General features: G+C 36.8%; 1 protein-coding gene across 1 annotated transcript; it reads left to right on the top strand.

The window, feature by feature from the left end:
- The first annotated feature begins 7,091 nt into the window (after nucleotides 1–7,091).
- On the top strand, nucleotides 7,092–8,033 carry LOC109556705 (olfactory receptor 10K1-like). The gene has a single exon (XM_019958143.2). It carries the CDS (start codon nucleotides 7,092–7,094, stop codon nucleotides 8,031–8,033), a length of 942 nt encoding a protein of 313 aa, XP_019813702.2.
- The last annotated feature ends 6,602 nt before the right edge of the window (nucleotides 8,034–14,635 follow it).

The following is a 14,635-nucleotide window of genomic DNA, read 5'->3' as shown; positions in this document are numbered from 1 at the left end:
TCCTGGGCCATTAAACACATAATTTAAGTGATTTCTCAACTCAGAATAAATCAAGGATGTCTACTTTTGTACCTTCAGTTCAGTGTTTTACTGAGAGTACTAGCCAATGCAATACAGTAAGAAAAACAAATAAAAGGCAATCATGTTAGAAAATTAGTAAAACTATTCACCAAAAAATGTGGTTATTTAAATAGGAAATCCAAAGCAATCAAAGTAAAAAGCTAGTAAAATTTTTAGTTAAAAAAAAAAACCTGGTAAGTGAATTTAGTGAGGTTGTAATATATGCAAAGAATACAAGGTCATAAGCTGATACATGAAACAGAACTGTATTTCTTCACAATACCAGCAAAAAAGTGGAAACTTATATTTATTACAATAGCGATATATCAATAAAATGTCATCAAAATCATGAAATATGTAGGCATGGTAAATACTAAAAAAAAAGAAAAAAATTACTGAAGAAAACCAAAGGAGACAGAAATAAATGTAAAATTATAATATGACCGTAAATTGAGAAACTCAAAATTGTTAACAGGGCAGTTAACATCAATTAGATTTATTGTTAAACACAAGTACAATATAAACCCCAGCATGCTTTTCTCTAGAAATTGACAAGTTGATTCTAAAATTTATATGGCAATTCAAACCACATAGGATAACCAAAATAATTTAGAATACATAAAATATTTACTATATATAAGCACAATTTAGAAATAGATGTCTCAGATTTCAATGCATACTGTATCACAATGTTGACCAACTGGTACTGTCACAAAAGAGAATTGGCATAAATGACAGAGATCAAGAAGTACAAATTTCCAGTAACAAAAGAAATGAGTCATGGGATGAAATATACAGCATAGGGAATGTAGTTATTTATACTGTAATATTTTTGTATGATGACAGTAACTAGACATAATATAGTGACTTTTTTGTATTGTATAGAAATACCAACTGACTATGCTGTACATCTAGAACTAATGTAATGGTTCAATTTTACTTCAATTAAAGAGATATTTAGACACTGGAAGAAAATCATCAAAATGGTAATAATGGTTACCTCTGGGGTAGTAAGGAATATGAGTGATTGTTAATCTTCAATTTATGCTTTTATATTAAAAATGAAAAAGTATAGACACATAAGTAATGTAACAGAATGTACACAATGGAAATAGTACTATACATATGAGGTCAATACATTTTCAATGAAGTTGTGAAGGAATTTAAATGAGGACTGAAAAGTTATTTCAACGTACTATACAAGGAAATATTGAATATGCATAAAAATGTCAAAACATACATTTCAAAATAAAGCATAGGAGATAGTCTGTGGCTTGAAGTAGACATATATTAGACAAGGTAAAGCAAAATACTAGGAAAAATAATGATAATTTAGACTATATCAATTTTAAAAACATCTGCAAATCTGCAATTACATAAAGTTGATGATTGGACAACTCTGTGAATACATTAAAAACCACTGAACTGTACACTTCAAAAGTGTATATTTTATGGTATGAAAACTATATTTGATTAAAACTGTCCAAAAAAGGCATGATTTTATTTGCAAAGCAGAAACAGAGATGCAGAAGTAGAGAACAAGCATACGGATACCAAGGGGGGATAGGCGATGGGATGAATTGGGAGAATGGGATTGACGTATAATTCTCTTGATACCACATATAAAATAGATAACTAATGAGAACCTACTGTATAGCACATGGAACTCTAATCCATGCCCTGTGGTGACCTAAATGGGAAGGAAACCCCCAAAACAGGAAATATACGAGGGCTTCCCTGGTGGCTCAGATGGTAAAGAATCCACCGGCAATACAGGAGACCTGGCTTTGATCCCTGGGCTGGGACAATCCTCTGGAGAAGGGAATGGATACCCACTCCAGTATTTTTGCCTGGAGAATTACATGAACAGAAGAGTATGGCAGGTTACAGTCCATGGGGTCACAAAGAGTTGGACATAACTGAGCGACTAACGCACATATATGAATAGCTGATTCACTTTGCTGTACAGCAGAAACTGACATAGAAGTGTAAAGCTGTGTCTGATTAAAAAAAAAAAGGCATGATTAATAAAATAGAAAAATAAACCATATAGTAAGGAGTAAATATTTGCAAAATATATATCTAATAAAGGACTTGTATTGAGATCTCAATGTCTGAATACAAAGACAAAAAAGAAAAACAAAAAAAAATTAACACATAGTAAAACATTTGAATACATACTTCACAAAGCAAGATGTACAAATAGCCAAAAGCACATGAAAAATGATCAACATAATTAATATTCAAGAAAAACTCATGATAAAAGTGAAGTAAAATATCACATTTAAGAAATTTAAAAGACTGACTACACTAAGAGTTGGCTGGAATGTGAAAACACTGATATAGGCATATATTGCTGATGGGAATTAATTATGATACCTCTCTGAAAATAAACAACTTTATTTATAGTTGTTTATAAACAACTGAAAAGCCTTTCTAGTCATGGGTACTCACCAAACATAAATGAACATATATGTCTACATGAGGACACAGAAACTAATATTCACAGGTGTTTTCCTCCTATTAGCCTCAAACTGGAAATAATCTAAATGTCTTTCAACAGGTCAACAGGTGAATAAATTGCGATGATTAATAAATGGGATACTTTAACCAACAACCATGTTAATTAACAAAAAATGGAATACTCTTATTTAACAGCATGTCTCCAAAACGTGGTAGGTGAACAAAATGAGACAAAATTGAGTAATCTTCTTGTTTCCATTTATATTAAATTTTAGAAAAGAGCAAACTCTATCAACAGAAAGCAAGGTTACTATTTCTCTTGTGCCAGGACTCAGTGAAACGGACCACAAAAAATAGAAGGAAACTCTTTTGGGTTGAAGAAATGTTCTGTAACCTTGTGGTGGTTGTTGCTTGGATATATGCATTTGTCAAAACTCATTAAACTATAGATTTAAATTGGGAAAATTTATTTTATGATGTTATTAAGTTAAACTTACAGAAAGTTAATATAATTATTTTTTATCCATGCATATCATTTATTTTAAACTTTAAGCTTTATTTGTAAGATAGCATAATGCTCAATTAAATACAAAACTGCTTGTTAAAAATTTAGATTTTTGTGGATCATCCCAATACTCTTGACTAGAATTTTTATGAACAAGAATATGAAAAGATGAATTTGTAATTAAGCCCTCCTTTGATTCTTATAAACAATAAATTTTAGAATTGCTGGATAAATATGCTAATATTCTGATTTAAAATTCTATGAAAAATGTCCACTTGGTCTTCAGCATTATAGATCAGATTGCAGTGATTTTCTCTCTCTCTCTTTTTTTTTTTTTTTTTTTTCAGAATCCATCACAGACAGACTGAACATCCAATTCTGATGTGGGCTAATTATGTTCATGGCTGCTGCTCCCCAGTTTCCTCACTAAGGGTATCTTTGAGAAACTGGCAACATTTTTTTTTTTTTTAGCATAAGTTTGACTTCTAATTAACCTTAAGGAAAAGTCTTCAGGGCAGTAGTAGTTCAGGCCTCAAGAGTCCAGTGATCATAGTGCATGCTTCTAATAATCATATCCCGTGTGGTTCTAAGAATTGTATGAACCAGAACTTTTCAAGATTGTGACTTTGGCTGGACAAACAGGTTCCTGCTAGATAGAGGAGATTACTTCTCTTGACATAGAGGAGAGTTTCTGTCTGAAGGCAGATTTACTCTCTTTTGCTGTTATTTTCTTGGGTTCTGGTCTCTGGCTTAAGAATCTCCTTTCCTAAGGGATTCCAGATACTGAATAGCTGCTTCTGTCTGAGTTGAAATGAGGAGAGCATTGTAGGTACTTACTCAAGAGGGGGAATACTGATATAGTTAGTCTGGGGCTTTGTGGGGTCTAGATCTTGGGGAGGGGTAGTGCTTATGACCTCCTCCACTGCAATTCAGGCAAGTGGCAGGGTTAAGAAGGAGAACCAGGGTCTGCTTTTAACTGAGGTACTAAGAGTGATTGAGCATGGTCTGTATAGTTTTCTAAATTTTTCTTGATGATTACTCTGGATCATTTTTGTTCTCACTAGATTTTCCTTCTTTCTTTCCCACTTCCTTCTTTGTTTCTTTCCTTCCTTTCTCTCCCTCTCTCTTTTCTCTCTCTTCCTCTTTCTTTCATTTCTTCCTCTCTCTTTTCCTTTCTTTTGTTTTTTAGTATGACTGACTTATGGATCAAATGAAATAACACTTATCAAATCTCAAGTTCTCTTTCTTCTGTCTATTCATGGATGTATGATTTTAGCTATAATTGAAAATTGAAACTTAAATTTCATTTTAGTAAGGCAAATTCAGGATGTTCATGTGTACTTAAAATATAAAAATTCACTTCTTTGCTATCAGAGACTGTCTATAATTTCTCTCAGTTAATTGACTGATACTTTCCCTAAAGATAAATATTTGAATATCTTAAAAGTATTGCATCTAAAAAATATATAGATTTTCTCTCTTTCGAGGTACACACTATCCTCAAATATAGAATCACTATTTAAATCTAAACTACATAAAATCCCTGTGGAGTATCTAAGGGCTTAGAAAAATAAAGGTGGGGAAGTGTCATCTCCAAGGATCATAACCTGAATTCCATCCATAGGCTCTAGAATATTATAAGGGAACTTGCAGAGTCATCTACCTGGAGGATCTTGGAATCTGTGAGTTGAAAAGTCTGGTAAGGGTCAGTACTCAACTGCTAGCCTAAGTAAAATCTCCTTCTGTGTAATATCATGCAAGGAGCCTCTGCTTAAGTATATTCTATGCACTCTAACTGTTTATTACAGTTATTGCCCTGTTCTCTTTAATTTTAAAATAAAGAGACTGAATATCCAAGAACTTTGCCCAAAGTCACACAAAGCTAGACTGGAAATATAGATCTCATTCCAAATTAAGAGATCTTTTACCTTAATCTTATAGCCAGCAGGTATTTGGCCTGATGATCTTTTTATTCTTATGCTTGTATATCTTTCTATCCCTAGTACTGATATAACACACTGTGGTGGTCTTTGATGTCTTCTTGAGGAGAGGGGCCTTCTTCTCAGATACACTGTGCCAGTGAGTCTCCATATACCATGAAAAGGCAAATATATCAATCACATAACTCATTTAGATTATGGGATTATACTAACAGTATATAAAAACCCACTTAACTGAAATCAGTTGCCTTCATGAATCTGAAGGACAAGTAGTCCAGATTCTTTTTTTTGGTTGGGGGGGGGGCACGGATAGTGGGTCGATAACAGGCATTATTTCAGAATCAAGTCATTCTAACTTCTGGGGTCTACTTATGATTCATAACGGGGACTAGACATAGATTAGTTGAAAGGAGATCCAGAAAGATCTTGGGAAAGTGATATGACAAGGATAAACAATGATCACCATTGAGATTCCCTCAGTGTCTTGGAATAGATGGAAATTCATTTGTAAAGGTAGAAGCATTCTATAGGGAAACTGTCTCATTACTTTGTGTTTCTTGATACAGAAAGCATATAATTAGTATACACATATATATGTATATAATGGGGATAAACATAGTATACACATTCTTTATACTTATATATAACAGAAATTTTTTTTTGGTTACAGGATGAAAAAATTTCTATTATTTGTATTAAAGAGCTTTAAAACAAGTGTACGTGAGTATTCTAATACTAACTTCAAATGAATAATTATACCTACTAAGCTTAGGACCAGTTTCTAGTAATTAAGAATGAACAAAACTTATTACCTTCAAATTCTAGCAATACATACAATGAACTTCAGAAATTTCCAATTATTTAACTTGGAGTCTTTGCTATTGACTAGGAAAATGCAAAAAAAAAAAAAAATGGTAGCAGATGCAAATAATTCTTCAATAAAAAGTGATATAAAATGATACAAATACACTGAAAAGTATATAAATAAGCACTAGACACAACCAATACATGCTAGGTGATTTTGCATCCAAAGAATAGCTTCTTACTTCTTAGGCTTGGTCAGTGGGAAACACACCTGGGAAAAACTTTCTGATATAAGACCTAAAAGTGACTTTACAAATAACCCTTTCTAGCAGTTTTTAAACTGTGTTTAGTAGCAGATCATTTAAAAGGAATCTTATTGACATACCAATATATAAAAGATATAACCTATGATTTATGTCAGGGGTTGAAATTTGGGAAACTGCTCAATTTTCCCATTCTCTCTCACACTCTGTAACAAGTTCTTGGCCATTTTTGCAACATTCTATTTTTCTGTGTTTCTTTGAGGCACCTATAATGGGCTTTCCAGGTGGCACTGGTGGTAAAGGAACCCGCCTGCCAATGCAGGAGATATAAGAGATATGGGTTCGATCCCTGGGTTGAGAGGATTCCCTGGAGAAGGGCATGGCAACCCACTCAAGTATTCTTGCCTGAAGAATCCATGGACAGAGAAGCCTGGGGTCTACAGTCCATAGGGTCTCAAAGAGTTGGACATGACTGAAGTGAATTAGAACAATCATGCGCGTAATAGGAAAAGTGGAGTGTTGCAAAATGCCACAGTTAATGTCTGTCTATTTTTTAAACCAACTTAGTGACTCTCCTTTTCCTGAAAAAGAATATTTTCTTAAACTAATGTTATCTGTTCCATCCTTGGCTCATGCTGTCTGAACACTACTCATTCTCATCCCATACTCTGATCAAGTTCAGATAGCTGAAGTTAACCATCCATATTTTTCACTTTTGGAGAGTTGGCTTCTTTGGGCTTGTAGTGAGCAAAAAACCTGCAATAATTTGTAATTAAGACACACAGAAAAAATATCAGGTAATTCCTATTCCTTCCTTTAAGAGATAACATGTTTATAGCCTTGGGAAAAGTCTGCTCATAGATTGTCAATTATTCTGTTCCATATTTAGCCCTAATTCTTATTTTGGCAGACTATTTTGGAGGGAATGAATGAGTTCCATCAAACATCTGGAGATGCCTGCCACCTGCAGACTTTGTGCTGAGTTCCCCATGCCTTTCTCCATCCCTGGATCCTGGCCTGTGGCTCTGGCTCTGGCTCTCCTGTATAGCAGTGACCATGGAGTGGGCCAATGAGACCTTAGTGACAGAGTTTGTCTTCCTCAGCTTCTCATCTCTGGGTGGGCTGCAGCGGCTGCTATTTGCTGTCTTCCTGCTTGTGTACTTGTTCATGCTGGGCACCAACGCCATAATTGTTTCTACCATTGTGCTGGACAGAGCCCTCCACACCCCCATGTACTTCTTCCTTGGTGTCCTCTCCTGCTCTGAGACTTGTTACACCTTCGTCATTGTACCCAAGATGCTGGTTGACCTGCTGGCCCATAAGAAGTCCATCTCCTTCCTGGGCTGTGCCATCCAGATGTTTTCCTTCCTCTTTCTAGGTTGCTCTCACTCGTTTCTGCTGGCAGCCATGGGTTATGATCGCTATGTAGCCATCTGTGACCCTCTGCGCTACATACTGCTTATGGGGCATGGAGTGTGCATGGGACTAGTGGCTGCTGCTTGTGCCTGTGGCTTTATTGTCGCACAGATCATCACATCCTTGGTATTTCACCTGCCCTTTCACTCCTCCAACCAACTACACCACTTCTTCTGTGACATCTTTCCTGTCCTCAAGCTGGCATCTCATTACTCTTACCTCAGTCAGTTGGTTGTATTTGTGCTTGGTGTGTTTGTCTTGATTATTCCCCTGTTACTTATCCTAGTCTCCTACATCCGAATCATCTCTGCTATTCTAAAAATCCCATCCTCTGTTGGAAGATACAAAACCTTCTCTACATGTGCCTCTCATCTCATTGTGATAACTGTTCATTATGGTTGTGCTTCTTTCATCTACTTAAGGCCCAAATCCAATTACTCTTCAAGTCAAGACACCCTAATATCTGTGTTTTATACCATCCTCACACCATTGTTCAACCCAATGATTTACAGCCTGAGAAATAAGGAATTCAAATCAGCTCTTCAAAGAACAATGACCCAAACTTCATGTCTTGTTAATTAAAGAGCCAAGTTTTCACTATTCAGTTAATTGTATGCCTTTTATGTGACAGGTAATATGTGCACTTTCACAGAGTTTCTCAACTGAGTGTAGAACACACTACCATAAGAATGTTTTGCATATTAGAAGAATGAAGCTCAGAGAAGTTAAGATGTTTTGACTTTCTACCATCAGTGATACTCTAAGAGGTCTGTGCAGATGAGGGAAAGAATCACTCAGTTAAAGAACAAATTTCATTATATTTCACTGCTATAAAGTTTGATTATTCAAAAACATATACATCAACAGAGGTGAGTAAAGATACATTCAAATTGTGAAATAGAATAAAGGAAACCTCACTTTAAAAAAATTGTTCTTTGACTTCACTATACATGTTGGAGGATTTTAATTCCCCAACTGGGATTGAACACAGGCCCTCGGCAGTGAGAGAGTGGAGTCCTAACCACTGGACTGCTAGGGAATTCTGAAGAAACCTCATTTTTAAATTGAAGTATAGTTGATTTACAATGTTGTGTTAATTTAAAGTGTATACCAAATTGATTCATATATATGTATTTATATATGCACTGTGTTGTGCTTAGTCACTCAGTTGTGTCTGATTCTTTGGTGCCCCATGGAATGAAGCCCACCAGGCTCCTCTCTCCTTGGTGATTCTCCAGGCAAGAATACTACAGTGGGTTTCCATGCCCTCCTCCAGGAGGAAGATCCCCTGGAGAAGGGAATAGCTACCCACTCCAGTATGTTTTCCTGGAGAATCCCATGAACGAAGGAGTCTGGCAGGCTATAGTTTATGGGGTATCAAAATTCAGACACAACTGTGCATGACTAAGCAATTAAGCACAAACACACACACATTTTTTTATATTCTTTTCCTACATAGATTATTACAAAATATTGATAATTCTCTGTTCTATCCAGTAGGTCCTTTTTGGTTATTTATTTTATATACAGACCTGTGTAAATGTTAATTCCAACATCCTAATATCCATCCCCTTTCTTTTTTGGTAACCTTAAGTTTGTTTTCTGTATCTGAGTCTGTTTCTGTTCTGAAAGTAAGTTCATTTGGGTCATTTTTTTTTTTTTAATTTTAGATTCCAGATACAAGTATCTCATATGATATTTGTCTTTGTCTGACTTACTTCACTTACAATAATCTCTAGGTCCATCCATTTTTCTGAAAATAGCATTGTTTCATTCTTTTTTTATAATTAAGTAGTACTACATTATATATTTTATTTATACCACATATTATATACACATTTATTAAATGGATATTTATGCTGCTTCCAAGTCTTAGCTATTATAAATAGCGCTGCTATGAACATTGGGATGGATGTATCTTTTTATTTTGGTTTTCTTTGGATGTATACCCAGAGGTAGAATTGTAGGATCATTTTGTAACTCTAGTTTTTTAAGAAACCTCCATACTGTTCTCCATAGTAGATGTACCAATTCACATTCCCATAAACAGTGTAGGAGGAAATCTCAACTAAAATGGAGCTGGAGGCCTGAAGTGAGAGTCCTCATACATTGCATGCTTATCAATTACAGACCCCTATAGAAAAGCATTAACTACAGACCCCATCAGCAAGAGTTCTCCTTGTCCAGCAATAAATCCAGCAAATGGGTAGTCCTGCACCTTTCTAAAACTCTCTTTTTCTTTCAGTGTCAGTCAGTTCAGTCACTCAGTCATGTCCGACTCTTTGCAACCCAATGGACTGCAGCACACCAGACTTCCCTGTCCATCACCAACTGCTGGATCTTGCTCAAACTCATGTTCATCGAGTTGGTGATGCCATCTCATCCTCTGTGGTCCCCTTCTCCTCCCACCTTCAATCTTTCCCAGCATCAGGGTCTTTTCTAATGAATCAGTTCTTCTCATCAGGTGGCAAAACTATTGGAGTTTCAGCTTCAACATCAGTCCTTCTAGTGAATACTTAGGACTAGTTTTATGTAGGATTGACTGGCTGGATCTCCTTAAAGTCCAAGGGACTCCCAAGAGTCTTCTTCAACATCACAGTTCAAAAGCATCAATTCTTCGGCGCTCAGTTTTCTTTATGGTCCAACTCTCACATCCGTACAAGACTACTGGAAAAACCATAGCTTTTACTAGATGGACCTTCAGTGTAATTTCATTCAAAACAACCCCTTCCAACTTTCACTTTTTTGTCAACAAAGTAGTGCTTCTCTCATAGTTTTTGCTATAGCATGTTTATCCCAAATTGCAGTTCTCTGCTATTCTCAAATAAATCCATTATGCCAGTAGAGTAATTGGCTGTTTTATTTTTTAGGACAACACTGTCTAGTTCCATGGAAAAACAGAAGATAATCTGGTTGTCTCCCCTTACCTCTCCTCCTAACAACTTTTTCTTTCATGAAGACAACACTCTGTAGCTGTCCTTGGTGGCCCTTCTCAGTTTCTGATCCACTCACCTCAACCTACACATTGAAATGTCAGTCTTTCCTTGGGATTATTTGTTCCTCCTTTGTTTGAGGTTAAACCCTCATTATGGAGTCTCCTTCCTATTTGCATGCAATTATTCCCTGTACTCTCCTCTCTTTACCCACATGCTCCTTCCTGCACATCATACCTATTGATTATCCTCCAGGAAGTGACTAACATTGCATAATTGGTGAAATATCTCAGGTAATCTAAGCAAAGGTTTTGAGACAATAAAATAAGTTGGAGAGCTAGTCTTCCCTAATGACCAGAAAATCTGTGGCAATACCCTCGATGAGTTCCCTTGCCCTATGGAATAAAACTAAGAAGCCTCTGTTAGCAAGAATTTATCACCTAGTCTCTGCCTACCACTCTGACATTATTTCTAAGATTATTGCTATTCATTTCTCATATGTACCTAGTTAAGCCCTCTGATGCTAATCAACTATTTGCTGGTGCTTCAAGTGTCATTCTGTATTCTCCTATGTTTCTTCAAGGATTCCTTTTTCTCTGTGAAATAGCTTCTCTCTTCTATATAAATTGCATATTTCAAGATATTCTGAGCTATTCCTTCACTTTCTTTTTTTTTTTTGTCTTTTTAATTTTTAAAATTTTATTTATTTTAATTGGAGGATAATTACAATATTGTGTAGGTTTCTGTCATACATCAACATGAATCAGCCATAGGTATACAAATGTCACCTCCCTCTCGAACCTTCCTCCCACCTCCCTCCCCATTCCACCCCTCTTGGTTGTCGGAGCACTGGGTTTGAGCCACCTGTGTCATACAGCAAATTTACACTGGGTATCTATTTTATATATGGTTATATATGTTTCAATATTACTTTCTCAATTCACCCCACCCTCTCCTTCCCTTACTGTGCCCACAAATCTGTTCTGTATGTCTGTGTTTCCATTGCTGCCCTGCACATAAGTTCATCAGTACTGTCTTTCTAGATTCCATATATATAACATTAATATATGATACTTGTCTTTCTCTTTCTGACTTACTTCATTTTGTATAATAGGCTCTAGGTTCATCCACTTCATTAGAACAGACTCAAATGTGTTCCTTTTTATGACTAAGTAATAACCCATTGTATATATATACCATAGGTTCTTTATCCATTCATCTGTCAATGGACATCAACATTGCTTCCATGTCCTGGCTGTTGTAAATAGTGCTGCAATGAACATTGGGGTACATGTGTTGTTTTCAATGTTGATTTCCTCAGGGTGCATGCCCAGTAGTGGAATTGTTGGGTCATATGGGGCTTCCTTTGTGGCTTAGCTCGTAAAGAATTTGCCTGCAATGTGGGAGACCTGGGTTCAATCCCTGGGTTGGGAAGATTCCCCGAAGAAGGAAAAGGCTACCCACTCCAGTATTCTGACCTGGAGAATTCCATGGACTGTATAATCCATGGGGTCACAAAGAGTCAGACACGACTGAGGACTTTTGCTTTCACTTTTCACTTGTTGGTTTTATTCCTAGTGTTTTAAGGAATCTCCATACTGTCTTCCATAGTGGCTGTATCAATTTACATTCCTGCCAACAGTGCAAGAGGGTTCCCTTTTCTCCACACCCTCTCCAGCATTTATTGCTTGTAGGTTTTTTATCTTTTAAAAAATTTTTTTGTTAAAAGTGTTTCTTCCTCTTCTGAATTCTTTTATTTGTTTGTTTGTTTGTTTTTTTTTAAATTTCTTTTTTTTCCTTACAAACCCTTGTGTTGAGGGCTGACTTTCAATAGATTGCAGTGAGGGAGCTGCTCTGCTGCGTACAAAACCCGACCCAGAAGCAGGCCCTACATGAGTGGTTTAGCACCAGGCATGCAGTGTGTGACCGGCAAGGGGGTGGCTGAATTTCTCGCCGCCAGTGAGTGGGGGGAGGGGTGGGGAGGCGACTATCCAGGGCCAACCAACGCTCCTGTGGCACTGTAGATTTTCTGATGACAGCCATTCTGACCAGTGTCAGGTGATATCTCATTGTAGTTTTGATCTGTGTTTCTCTAATAATGAGCAATGTTGAGTATCTTTTCATGCGTTTATTAGCTATATGTATGTCTTATTTGGAGACGTATCTGTTTAGGTCTTCTGCCCACTTTTTGATTGGATTGTTTGTTTTTCTGATACTGAGCTGCATGGGCTGCTTGTGTATTTCAGAGATTAATCCTTTGTCAGTTGTTTCACTTGCTATTATTTTCTCCCATTCTTAAGGTTGTCTTTTCACCTTGTTTATACTTTGCTCTGCTGTGCAGAATTGATTAAGTTTAATTATGTCCAATTTATTTATTTTTGATTTTATTTTCATTACTCTAGAAGATGGGTCAAAGGATCTTGCTGTGATTTATGTTGGAGAGTATTCTGCCTATGTTTTCCTCTAAGAGCTTTATAGTTTCTGGTCTTACATTTAAGTCTTTAATCCATTTTGAATTTATTTTTGTGTATGGCATTAGGAAATGTTCTAATTGTATTTTTTTTACATGTAGCTGCCCAGTTTTTTCAGAACCACTTATTGAAGAGACAGTCTTTTCTCTATTGTATACTCTTGCCTCCCTTGTCAAAGGTAAGGTGCCCATAGGTGCATGGGTTTATCTCTGGGCTTTCTATCTTATTTAACTGATCTATATGTCATTTTTTGTGCCAGTACCATACTGCCTTGGTGACTGTAGCTTTGTACTATAGTCTAGAGTCAGGAAGGTTGATTCTTTCATCTCTATTTCTCTTTCTTAAGATTGCTTTAGCTATTCAGGGTCTTTTGTGGTTCCATACAAATTATAACATTTTTGTTCTAGTTCTGTGAAGCATACCTGGTAGTTTGATAGGGACAGCACTGAATCTGTAAATTTCTTTAGGTAGTAGTCATTTTCACAATATTGATTATTTCAGTCCAAGAACATGGCATATCTCTCCATCCGTTTGTGTCATCTTTGATTTCTTTCATTAGTATCTTATAATCTGCATACAGGTCTTTTGTCTCTTTAGGTAGCTTTATTCCTAGGTTTATCCCTTATTTTATTCTTTTTGTTGCAAAGGTGAATGGGATCGTTTCCTTCATTCCTCTGAGATTTCATGGTTAGTGTATAAGAATGCAAGTGATTTCTGCTTATTAGTTTTATATACTGTGACTTTTCTATAACATGGATTCAGTTCAGTTCAGTTCAGTCACTCAGTCGTTTCTGACACTTTGCGACTCCATGAACCGCAGCATGCCAGGTCTCTTTGTCCATCACCAAGTCCCAGAGTTTACCCAAATTCATGTTCATCCAACCATCTCATCCTCTGTCGTCCCCTTCTCCTCCTGCCCCCAATCTTTCAGTCTTTTCAAATGAGTCAGGTCTTTGATTCAGGTGGCCAAAGTATTGGAGTTTCAGCTTCAACATCAGTCCTTCCAATGAATACCCAGGACTGATCTCCTTTAGGATGGACTGGATGGATCTCCTTGCAGTCCAAGGGACTCTCAAGAGTCTTCTCAAGCACCACAGTTCAAAAGCACCAATTCTTTTGCACTAAGCTTTCTTTATACTCCAACTCTCACATGCATACATAAATACTGGGAAAACCATAGCCTTGACTAGATGGACGATTGTTGACAAAGTAATGTCTCTGCTTTTTAATATACTGCCTAGGTTGGTCATAACTTTCCTTTCAAGGAGTAAGCATCTTTTAATTTCATGGCTGCACTCACCATCTGCAATGATTTCAGATCAGATCAGATCGGTCGCTCAGTCGTGTCTGACTCTTTGTGACCCCATGAATCACAGCACGCCAGGCCTCCCTGTCCATAACCAACTCCCGGAGTTCACTCAGACTCACGTCCATCGAGTCAGTGATGCCATCCAGCCATCTCATCCTCTGTCATCCCCTTCTCCTCTTGCCCCCAGTCCCTCCCAGCATCAGAGTCTTTTCCAATGAGTCAACTCTTCACATGAGGTGGCCAAAGTACTGGAGTTTCAGCTTTAGCATCATTCCTTCCAAAGAAATCCCAGGGCTGATCTTCCTCAGAATAGACTGGTTGGATCTGCTTGCAGTCCAAAGGGACTTTCAAGAGTCTTCTCCAACACCACAGTTCAAAAGCATCAATTCTTCAGCACTCAGCCTTCTTCACAGTCCAACTCTCACATCCATACATGACCACAGGAAAAACCATAGCCTTGACTAGCCGGAC

The sequence above is a fragment of the Bos indicus genome, chromosome 3, assembly GCF_029378745.1.
Source record: "Bos indicus isolate NIAB-ARS_2022 breed Sahiwal x Tharparkar chromosome 3, NIAB-ARS_B.indTharparkar_mat_pri_1.0, whole genome shotgun sequence".
Taxonomy (NCBI): domain Eukaryota; kingdom Metazoa; phylum Chordata; class Mammalia; order Artiodactyla; family Bovidae; genus Bos; species Bos indicus.
This window is presented reverse-complemented; position numbering and strand designations above follow the sequence as displayed.